This window comes from Vespa velutina, chromosome 8 (genome assembly GCF_912470025.1).
Source record: "Vespa velutina chromosome 8, iVesVel2.1, whole genome shotgun sequence".
NCBI lineage: Eukaryota > Metazoa > Arthropoda > Insecta > Hymenoptera > Vespidae > Vespa > Vespa velutina.
This window is the reverse complement of record NC_062195.1, coordinates 3,028,368-3,040,867: the sequence shown is the minus strand read 5'-3', so window position 1 is coordinate 3,040,867 and position 12,500 is coordinate 3,028,368. Positions and strand designations below refer to the sequence as shown.

Below are 12,500 nucleotides of genomic sequence, written 5' to 3'. Positions count from 1 at the left end.
ATATATATATATATATATATATATATATATATATATATATATATATTCTTTTTCTCGAAGAATCAACTTGGAAGCATCGGATGCAAGCCACTTCTTTCCTTTCCTATTCGCGAATTCAACAAAAATACGTCTCCTGGCATCCGTCGATGCGCTTCGATGAGTCTCACATAAACGCTTCACCTTTCTTCTCACCTCGATGGATACGTCGCACGTAGAGAGAGAGAGAGAGAGAGAGAGAGAGAGAGAGAGAGAGAAAGAGAAAGAGAAAGAGAGAGATACGCTCTCGTCACAGGCTTCCCTTCCAAATCTACCTCGTCATGATCTAACCTGGCAGCTTCTCCGAAAAAGAATTACCAAAGAATATCGAGACCAACCTTTCCCCGTCTGCCAATGGCCTCGTTTTTTTCTCTCTTTTCTTTTTTCTTCTTTCTTTTTCTTCTTTTTTTTTTATTATTTTCTCTTTCTTTCTTGTTTTTCATCTTTCTTCCTCGACGATTGTGAGAGAACGATATCCGTATATGTATATATATATATAGGAAACAATGAGAAATTTTTATTTCGATAAGATGGATTTTCTTTGAAATATGTAATTTTAATAGAGGATCGATTATTTAATTGCTACGAGTATCTCGATAATTTTTTTTGTCTTTCAATATTTTTCAAAATTACGGAATTTCTTGCATTTCTCTCGTCTCGTCTCGTCTCGTCTGAGACGATTCTTCTGATGTTACGGAGCGAAATGAAGGGCTCGCTCGACTGAAATCCCTTTATTTTTCACGATAGAGCGAACAGGAATAGGAAGGCACTGAAAAAGAATTCCAGTGAAGGTACGAAGTGTACGAAACCCTTTAGGAGACCACCGTCCAAAGAACATCTTGCCATTTCTATGTTTCTCTTTCGAAATAAAGATCACTATTCGCGCTCTATTCACGATCAAATTAACACCTCTTTTTATTTCTATATTTCTTTTTCTTTTTCTTTTTTCTGTTATTTATTATAATTTTTTTCTTTTTTGGCATTTCTTTTGCTTTCTTACTCTTCTTACTCTTCTTCCAGATTAAGCTTTTCAAATTAAAACAATATTCAGATCCTATTATTTACTTTTTACCGTCTCATTTTTCTCCATTTCTATATTCGCATATATTTATACGATAAAAGAGAAGAATGAGAGTCAGAGTCGATATAAAAAAACTATTTTTCTGATCGTGATTTTTTTTTCTTTTTTTTTCTTTTTTTAACGAACAGACGAACTATTCTTCGTTATTAAATGATCGCTCGACGAAATATTAATAATACTTTTAATAACTTTGGCTACTCGAGTAAAAGTATATTCTGTAATATTTTACCGTAGCTTAATGCGCTAAAAAAAGGAAAGAAAAAAGAAAAAAGAGAGAGAGAGAGAGAGATAGAAAATTTGACTTTCGCAAAGATAATAACTTTACTGCGTCAATAATCACAGGAGCAAAGAAGTCCGTCGTCCGATGCATCCAATGCATATATAATCTTTAAAAGTGATGTTTTTCGATTGTCTGATATTATTTATATTTTTTGAATCATCGTAGAAATGAATCGTAGAAAGAGGAAAAGATAGATAGAAGTGAAAAGGAAAAAAAATATATAATAAGAGATAAAGAAGGGAAAAGTACAACCGGACCAAAGCGTATCGATGGGGCAACGAAGTTCGCAACTCGACGGGAAGTCTTACTCATAACTTTCCATAATTTCCTCGTGCATTTTCTATCGGGACTCCTGCTTTAAATTGCGAACTGATATTGGCATACCAGAAAATTTACAGCGAATAGTTCAGGTCGTTTCGTACCAGACTTCGCATATTTATATATATATATATATACATATTAATATAATATATATATATATATATATATATATATATATATGTATACATTAATGAAAGGTTCTTCATGATTGATACGAAGTACCTCGTTAGTACGTTCTAATTGGCTGAAGTCATGTATTTCGTGCAATGAAAAAATAAAAGAAAAGAAAAGAAAAGGAAAGGAACGATATTTTGTCGCATAGATTTTAGATCTATTTCGAATACGATTTATGATTAGAACAAAAACCAATCAATTTAGAATATTTTTACCGATCGTTTACGATTATAAAGGATAAAGAAATACTCTTGGATAAGATGAAAATAATTTAAGAATGTTTCTTCTTTTTTTTTTTTTTTTCTTTTTTTTTTCCTCTCTCTTTCTATTTTTCAGAATGCGACTGGGTTTATGAGAACACTGATTGTCACGACGGATGCGTTCTAGCTAGTCCAGGATATCCTGGCCTATATCCGCCGAACATCCGGTGTCGGTATCTCATAACTTCTGGTCCACGAGTCTCCATCGCCATCAACTTTACCGGCGTTCTACTTCCGCACAAGTAAGTCGAAATGCGTTTTTCCAAGCGAACCTTCTCTATTCACTTTCTGCGCATGAAGAGGGTCGCTCTTTTAATATAAACGTACTTTCGTCAACATCAAAGAGATACATATTTTTTAGTAATTATTTCCAACTCTTTATTCCGACAGAAACACGAAACACGAAAACGAAATTCCTCACGGTTATGACCCGTTACGTAAACTAGGTCATGGTTTAAAGTACATTCAAGTCGAGTTAGTTGTCAATCGTAAGGTTGTATATTTACAGTAATATCTTGCGAATGAAGGAGCCGAAGAGGAAACAGATTAAAGGCGAGATTGGGACCGTGTAAAGAGAGAAAAAGATATATATATATATATATATATATATATATATATATATTTAGATAGAAAGAGAAAGAGAGAGAGAGAGAGAGAGAGAGAGAAAGAGAAACATATCTCGCTTATTCCAAATGCAAAATTCCACGGTAAATTACAAAGTGGAGAAGAGGTAAGGAGAAAGGTAGGAGTTTGAGGATGAGGTAGGTGGAGGATGAAAAGGAGGCAACGTGTCCTTGTTACTATCGCGTAGAGAAGGTCCATGATATACGTGCGTTTTCACAGCTTTCTCTCGCTTATTCTACGTCTACTTGTTCAAGCGAGCGACTCGCCCAGCCACGTTCCGGCACTCGCTCCCTTAAAGCCCGACTCGAGCCTCCGCATACCACTACCGGTTGCTGTAGGCTGTTATGCGACAAATTAAAACTTCCCTGGAGCTAAACAAAGAGTACTGGCTCGGTTCTTTAGCGGTGTGCTTTCCTTTCTCGTTCGGACGACGACGTTACACACGTGTATCATGTCTAAACCTTTGTGTAAATGTTTGTGTACTATGGTGCCTATGTATACACGTAAAAGTTATCATCTATATGCGGTTATTACGGTACGGTAAAAGACGATACGAAGCTATGAAAAAGTGGAACCGAGAAAAAGGATGAAGGAAAAGGAAAGAAGAAGAAGAAGAAGAAAAAAAGATAAACATTCACCTGTGTGACACTTTTAACCTAACCATCTTTCATATCTTAGTTCGTATATTTAAGTGAGCTAACGAACGCCCCTTCCTTATCTCTGTCTTTTGCATCACGTTTATTATGCGTCCGCGTAAATATCTTTTTATAACATTGCATAATTTGGAACACTGCATCGTGCGACGAATGGATGGATGGATGGATGGATGGATGGATGCTCGCTCGCGATCCACCAGTTTATACATAGAGTTTTTCTTCAAAGAGCATGTAATTTTTATCTCTTGAATAATTTTTCCTAACTGCAACATGCAAAATGTATTTCGATAAAGCTCCCACGTTCTCCGTGGATCTCTGACAAGCCGATCAAGCACAAGCGTCAACTTCGTTGTCATCGGAAAAATGAAAAAGAAAAAAGAAAGAGAAGATATAGAAAAAGAAAATAAAAAAAAGAGAAGAAATTTTTTCAACATACGTAAATATAATCAATATGTCTAATTGAAAGAGTGAAACGAAAGAAGGAAAAAAAAAGAAACGTGATATTGAAACGACGATAAAACTATTACTACATCGACGAGACTGTAGAAAATGAATTTTAATTTGATAAAGTATCCTATAATTTCGACAAAAATTATTTCCCACGAACGAAAGTACTTAAAAAAAAAAATATCTTCTTCTCTTTTCCTTTCTTATCTTATTTTCTTTTCTTTTCTTTCTTTCTTTCTTTCTTTCTTTTTCTTTTTTCTCTTTTTCTTTTTCTTTTTCCTTTAAAGACTTAATCGCTCAAAAAATTTCTCGACGATTGTCATCGTTCGATTTGTCATCTAAAAGGTAATCGTGAGAGATCGAAAAAAGAAAACTAAAAAAAAATAAAAAAGAAACAAAAAAAAAACAAAAAAAAAGGGAAAAAAATTTGAACGACAAAGAAATTTGAAGAATTTACGAGCTTAGAAATGTCTCGCGATCGATCGACTATGCATTAGTTTTCTATCCTGTCCCTTTCGCCATTGTCTGGGCACACATACGCATACAAGTACACTTAGTGCGTGTTTAAACGAAAACACTCATAGACGAGTATGTAGGTACATATTCACGAGGCTTAATAATTCGTCGCATTTCGCTCGCATGTCAACAACCTCCGAATGACTCTTCTTCTTCCTCTTCCACCTCCTACTTCTCCTTCTCCTGCTACTCCTCTTTCTCCTCATCCTCATCCTCATCCTATTCCTACTCTTACTCCTACTCCTACGAGGCTGCATTTGCGAGACGCAAGAAATATCTCTAGAAAATATATATATATATGAATATATATATATATATATATATATATATATATATATATATATTGTATGTATGAATATCACGATAAGATTCCGAGACGCATCAATTCTAAAATATGCAATCTTCGCCAGATCTCGATTTATTTCGTATGTGGAGCTTATCCCTTATGTAGATAAAAAAAAAAAATAAGAAAAAAAAAAAGAAAGAAAGAAAAGAAAAATAAAAATAAAAAGAAGAAGAAAAAGGAAAGAATAAAATATAATATACCTTGTTGGTATCTAATTCAACAATACAGATTCATTTGGGAATCATTTAATAGTACTCCTATAATAATGACTACGGCGAATGAGATTTTATATGTTTATAAGTTGAGAATAATTTGCCGACGGAAGGTTTGCATGTAATCAAATACTTACAAAAGTACTCATGAAACCCTCACGAAACAGATCGGCTATATAATAATAATTGAAAATACATGAATATAGTGGTTTAATTGTATTTACTAGTTAATTGCTCTATTAACGAACGAATCAACGTAATTAGAGGTCGAGAGAATAGAAATGATCGGATTTTCCATCTGGCAAAACTAGAAAAATAAAAGAAAGAGTATATAATAAATAAAAGAAACAATAAATAAATATTATATTTATACATATGTATGTATATCTATTATATATATATATATATATATATATTTGTAAAGAGAATGTATTCGAATTTAAGTTTTTATCGAGGTCATCTCTCTACTCCGATATTATAAAATTTCTTCGAGATTCGTGACATTTCAAACGTGAAATCTATCCGAAAGTATTACACGTTTCATCGCTTTCCATCGATGTCATTTTTTTTTTTTTTGTTTTTTTTTATAGGAGAATGTAAATACTTAAAAGATATTGAACAGTTAAAAAAAAAAAAAAAGAAAAGAAGCAATATAGTTTATTTATTCGATTAAATCGGTCATTCATAGATTCGTTTCATTTGCCTATTCATCTATTTTTTCAGCTATACTCTCTCTCTCTCTCTCTCTCTCTCTCTTTCTATCTCTCTATCTCTTTGTATCTCATTCACTCAACCCTTCATTCACACGATTGTCTATGACCACACTTTGTAGGTACCTATTCTTCGTAATCTCATGTAATTGGTGCACCGTGAATACAGCCATTGTCCGATCCTCTAACATTTCCCTTTTAAAAAAAGAATGATAAAGAGAACTGGTTTATGATCGTCAAATTAAAGGCAAATGCTCTTTGGGTTAGCTACTAACGAGAGGAACTACAATATGTTCGTTCTCCTGTTCGTTCCACAAGGATCGTTCCGTCCTCAGACAACGATTGAATTTTCCACAAAGCTGATAGAAAATGAATCGTGGAAGAAAGTTACCATCGTGACGGTGAAAAGGATAGGAGAGGAAAAGAAGAGGAATAGTAGGAGCGGGGGGGGGGCTGGGGAAAGGAAGAGAATGGAGGAGGAGTACGAAGAGAAGGAAGAGAAGAGGAAGAGATGAGGAAGAGAAGAAAGAGGAGAAGAGAATATCCATAGACGTTTCTACGTTCTACGTTAGGTATTCGGAAAATGTTAGATGGAAGCATATCACTCAAAAACGATTTTAAACGTGAACTAGACATTGCGATCACCAAACTGATACTACTTTGATTTTTTCAAAAGATTCCTATACTTACTTTCTCTCTCTCTCTCTCTCTCTCTCTGTCTCTCTCTTTCTCGTTTTCTCTCTGTCTCTATCCTTTTCTTTCTCCTTTCTCCTATTCTACGTAAGATATCAAGCTTTTGTTTCCTTTTCATTCGTATTCGTTCTAATAGAACGATATAACATACGTATCTATTCTTTTACGTAAAATGTCGACGAAAACGAGAAACGATAATAACGCGATAACACGCATCTTTTAACTCCACGACGAAAGATAATCTGCGTCGATGCGAAAGGTAATTTGGCAAACATTTCGACAGAGATTCTTACCTTGTAAAACGATAACCTTCCACTCCTCTATCTACATCCTGCTCCTTTAACCTTCCCTTCCTCCTCCCCCTCCCACCTGATTCTCCCTATTCTCCAAACATTCATCCATTCAAGGTTGGTTAATCGTAAACGACAGGTCTATTTCGTTCTAATTCGTTTTCTTCTACTATTACTACTACTACTATTACTGTTACTACTACTACTACTACTACTACTACTACTACTACTACTACTACTACTACTACTACTACTACTACTACTACTACCACTATTGCTATCCTTCTCTTTCTACTTCCCTTTCTTGTCCTATATTTTTTATCCCTTTTTTTTCCCGCTCAAGGACTTAAGAAACCTTCGAATGGTCCGAGATAAATAAATCATTTTAACGTATGGAATTAACTCGTTCGTTTTACTTCAACCATCAGGTTGATTAAACCAACGTGATTAATCGTTAATAAATAAATAAATGATCAAATATACTTCCATTATTTCGATGGTTTACTTACTTCTTTGACCTTCCACTTTTCTCTTTCTTTTTTTTTTTTCTTTTTTTGTAAGAACAAATCGTTAGTATACTATCAAATATTTCTTGTCGAAAATAAAGTAGGTGAGGTACTGTAAATACCAATGGTTAGAATTCTACAAATCGAGATAAAACTACAGCTTTGTCGATATCAGATAGAAAGAGAGAGAGAGAGGCTACGACGAATGCTATTTCGTTTTTTACTGTTTTCTCTCTTCCTTTCTTTCTCTTATTGTCTTGTCTCTCACTCTCTCTCTCTCTCTCTCTCTCTCTCTCTCTCTCTCTCTCTCTCTCTCTCTTTCTCTCTCATTCTCTTCTACGTGCACTTATAAGCCGACAGTAGATCGACAATAATAAAAAAAGGATCGATCAAACGGCTGTTTCTCCAAAATGTGTTAGAATTATTTGACAAAAAGAAAAAAAAAAAAAAAGAAAAAAAAAAAGAAAAAAAAAAAAAAGAAGATATTTGAAATAGCTTTCCTAATGATTTACTTTTCAATGTGCATACTCAATTTATTACGTATTTCCTTATGCAAATACTGTTGTAAGAACTTAATTACGAACCGACCGCGAACTTTGTTCCCGTCCCTCCGGGCATTTTCTCGAAATTTTACGAACGCTTGAAATTATGTGGACCACAGCCGCCATCGTGAAAAGAAGCTTATCTCAACATCCAATTGCAAGTTCCATACAACCGTTGTCTCATCCAACTCCCGACGAAGAACTTTTCGAATAACGTGCGAGCTCTAAAAGCTCAACCACAAAACAATCCTATCTTTCTCTCTCTCTCTCTCTCTCTCTCTCTCTCTCTCTCTATCTCTCTCTCTCTCTGTGTGTCTGTTTCTGTCTCTCTCTTTCTCCTTTCCTTAGTAGTCCTTCCCTATACCTTTATTCAACTAGATTATTTCTTTTATTTTTCACGGCGAGACCAACGTAGGAGAGTTGCTTGGAAAATTTTTCAACTTAAATTATTGTACCAAAGGAAATCCAAATGAGCAGGAGACACAGTATTACTGAGAACTCTTGCCAATCGAATTCTTATCGCCGGTAATGTTGGTCTTAATTAAAAACTTCAAGTATAACGGCACACTACTAAGATCACGGCACACGAAGCTTTTATCGTAATTATCTGAAAGTCTGTGGTGGAAAGAGGGGAGGAGGATCGTGGTATCTTTTTATCTTGGCGCGAAATAAAAAAAAAGAGAAAAGAAAAAAAAAAGTTAAAAAAGACAGAAAGAAGAAGAAGAAGAAGAAGAAGAAGAAGAAAGAAGAAGAAAAAAAACAAAGATCGCTTGAAAATATCCTTGAAAATTCGATCAAAAAAGTTCATTTCTAACGATATACAATAACGCATGTCGCGACACTTAATATCCTTTTGATAATCCTTTCTCGATTTTTTCAGATAAATAAAAGAAAAATTCATGAATAACAATTGGAATAATATCGACTTGCCGATAATAAATTAGAGAAATTGTTAATGGGCTTGTTTTAAGAAGGGAAAAAAAAGAAAAAGATAAAGATAAAGAAAAGGAAAAGGAAAGGGAAAAAAAATAGAAAAAAAAGAAAAAACGAAGAAACTCACTCGAATCTTGCTGCAATTGCAAAGAAAAACATAGCTCTCTCTCTCTCTCTCTCTCTCTCTCTCTCTCTCTCTCTCTCTCTCTCTCTCTATTTTTCTTTCCCTTTTTAACCTCATTCGAATTTATTATTTCAATTTGATGTCAGCTAGATGAGTGAAAAACAGAGAAAGGGAGGGGGAGAGAGAGAGAGAGAGAGAGAGAGAGAGAGAGAGGGAGAGAGAGATTGAACTCGGTAAGAGAAGAATCTTCCCTTGTCGTTCTTTTCTAGGTCAACGTCGTGAATGGAAGCTGAGAGAAGAACGTGAACTAGAAAGAAAGAGAGAGAGAGAGAGAGAGAGAGAGAGAGAACGAGAGAGAAATAGAAGGGAAAAAGAAAGGGTTGACTCGAAAAGGGTATGATTCCGCCCTCTCATCCATACAAACGTCAGAATTATTCCAACTACATTGGTGAATTCTGAGGCAGCATTTCTTTTTTCCTCTTCTTCTTCTTCTTCTTCTTCTTCTTCTTTTTCTTCCTTCTTCTTTTTCTTCCTTCTTCTCCTCCTCTAACATTTATTCTTCTTTCTTATTTCTTTCCGAGGTCAATTTCTTCAATGCTTTTACTTCGATGCTTTTACTCCGATTCTTTCACTTCGATCATCGACTAGGTACGAAAACACGTCATTTTCTAAACATGCTTATAGATTGTCGTACGACATGACACTTCGTGTTAGCTTGTACAAATCGAATCTTTAAAGGATGTGGACGACATAGGGAAGGGCCAAAATAATGGTTGCACAGCGTGTCGTCCTTAACGATTCTTGTCGGCTGGAATTTAATAAGAGCCGCATAAAGTTAGGGCGAATTCCCGTTTATTCGAGACGGCTTGCCACGTACCTGACTATAGAATGTGAGATCTATGTCTCTGTGTCTGTGTGCGTGCCTGTGTGCGTTCATGCATGTGTATGTGTGTGCGTGTGTATGTATGTGTGTACATGCATTCGCGCCTGTTCCATACTATAATCTACAGTAAGGGATAAAATAGAGAGAATAGAAATCGGATCGGACGAAAGGGAGAATATTCTGCATTTGCATTTGCAAGAATATTGCATCCACCACTCACGACGCAACTCGACATTCATTACACTTCTCAACGTATATTTTTCTATGTATCAATGGTCCGTTAACTCGAAGATATTTTTTTTTTTCTCGTGACTTTCATTCGAAGTTCATTACTTTACTTTAATTTAGGACATGTTACGTTTCATCTAGAAACTGTCATCTAGGACTCATTAAAACATGTAATTACGAAAAACTTTTTCCTTCACTATTACTTGATAATTTTTCCTTTTATCAAAGATAACGATTAATCAAAGTGTAATTCTACTTCGACCAATCTCGATTACCTAATGATAACGCCTAATCGATTGATCGTTAAAAATTGAAGATTCGCGTATTATCGACTATAGATTCTCATTAGCAACTAGCGGGAAACCGACGAGCATCAATTAAATTACGTGGTGAACGCGTTTCGGTAATTAATGAAGTGTCTCGAAAATCGAATTACGGTGCGAGTGCCACGACCCCAATTTCACACTCTACTGTAGTAACGTTAACGGAATTAAATCATACCATGGCGCATAAGAACGTAATAATTAACTAATGGGAAAAACAAACGAAATACCGGTTTCGCACTCGTTCGACTTATTATTTTAACTGTCCTGTAGATTCCGGCTCGTTGATATTTTATTTAATCGATATAAAATTTGATTAAAGCGAAATCAAAAATATAAAAATAAACACGTCGTCGGGCGAATTCCTATCGAATTCGTTCTATCAATTAATTCATAAAAATCATTGATGAGCCGAGGAAGTCGGAAATATGATTTTTATGAATAAAATATAAATATAAGAAAAATCTCGATTAAATTTATCATCGTTCTTCTTCTTCCTTTTCTCTCTCTCTCTCTCTCTCTCTCTCTCTCTCTCTCTCTCTCTATCTCTCTCTCTTTCATATTTCCATAAAATATCAAAAGGTATATCGGAACGTATCATAACTTTTAAGCTATCGTTAAAGGACGAAGGAATAAACGGTATTAAGATTATTGCAGCGAGAATGCACAATATTATGAGGGACTTTTACGCTCCACTACGTTTTCTTTCATTTCGTCTTTAGCTTCTTCGCTATCGTTTAGTGACGTACAAAAATACTTACACACGTTTATATATACATATACATATATATAAATATATACATACACATATACATATTTATGTATATCACTGTATATATATATATATATATATATATATATATATATATATATATGTATATCACTTCTATAGCACTGGCAGCATTTATATGGTAACAGATATTGTGTCTCTGTATATACATATATAGCGCATGCGTATACGGACCTACGATTTACCTGCTTGAACTCATACACGTTCGTATCAAAAGCAAGGAAAGAAATCATACGTAATCGGTCCAACGTTCGGACATACTTTATTCACGAGTCGGGCAATCTCGTTTCCGCATGTAATTTCATTCTTTCGAGTCAGTCATGACCGAGCTGTCTGTTCTCGAGCCAAAGAACGTTCTATCCCTTGACTCTTTGACTCTTCGACGGTCCAACAAACTAGACCACGCCCAGTTTTAATTTGCAAACTGAATACTTTATGATAGCAGATTCTCTTCTCTGCTTTATTTCTCCCCCTTTCTTTCATACATATATATACATACACACACACATACTGTCTCTCTCTCTCTCTCTCTCTCTCTCTCTCTCTCTCTCTCTCTCTCTATTTTTCTCTTTCATATGTATAAATTCAACGTTCATAAATCTGTCGGCATATTCAAAAGTTTTTTATTTTTACTAATCAACGAGATCCAAGCCAATTTATCCCCACTTTCAACATGTATTCATCCTATCGCGATCTCGTTCACAAGTTAAACGTCAATATTCATTTGAGTATCTATGCAGCACACATTTACACAAAACGTAATTGCAATCGTACGCATCTTATAAAAATATATCTACCAACAAACGTGTAAACATACGGCCATTATTCTCAATATTTCTGAACTTCATTCCATTTTTATAATTATCGTCGATTCGATTCGATTCGATTCGATTCGATTCGATTCGATAAAACAACAGTCCCCCAATCGTATCGTATAGCATCGTTTAGTATCGTATTGTCAAAACTTTTTTTTGAACGCTTTTATTACGACAAAATAAAAATGACCATTTCGTTCGTTCGTTTCATGCATTTCACGAAATAGCTATGCATATCATGAAATAGTAATCGACAATAAATATCACACGATCAATCTCTTTCTCTTACTTTATCTCTCCCTTTCTATCTCTCTCTATCTCTCTTTCTCTCTCTCTCTCTCTCTCTCTCTCTCTCTCTCTCTCTCTTTCTCTCTCTCTTTCGTACTTTGCATAGATACATACATATACATAGTAATATGATGTTGGATGTAGGACAATTATACGACGTCTACCATTTCCATCCTGTGATCATACTACCCTGGCAATATGGCTTTTGGACTAACTAGGTGTAGCTTTCCCTGTAGACAGCTTTGCTGTGGTCCGTCTTGAACTCGGAGTCTCGTTACAATATTACGTAGAAACCTTCATGAAACTTCAACAACGTTTCACCTTTATGGAGTACAAATTATGGAGAACGCTTAAAAACTCTCTTATATAGCGTGACAAGATTTTACGAGATAATTACATTTTCAAAAATCTCTCGATTGATA

The 12,500-nt window shown here is 34.8% G+C and overlaps 1 protein-coding gene across 21 annotated transcripts in view; it reads left to right on the top strand.

Moving 5' to 3' along the window:
* LOC124951361 overlaps positions 1 to 12,500 on the top strand; it is a 166,955-nt gene that overhangs the window by 114,039 nt on the left and 40,416 nt on the right. For 20 of the 21 annotated variants that reach the window (XM_047499674.1, XM_047499670.1, XM_047499669.1 and 17 more), the window contains one exon: positions 2,229 to 2,394. The exons of the other annotated variant lie outside the window; for it this stretch is intronic. In XM_047499674.1, coding sequence (XP_047355630.1) covers positions 2,229 to 2,394 — 166 coding nt within the window. The remainder of the gene's footprint in view (positions 1 to 2,228; positions 2,395 to 12,500) is intronic. 21 annotated transcript variants of the gene reach the window in all.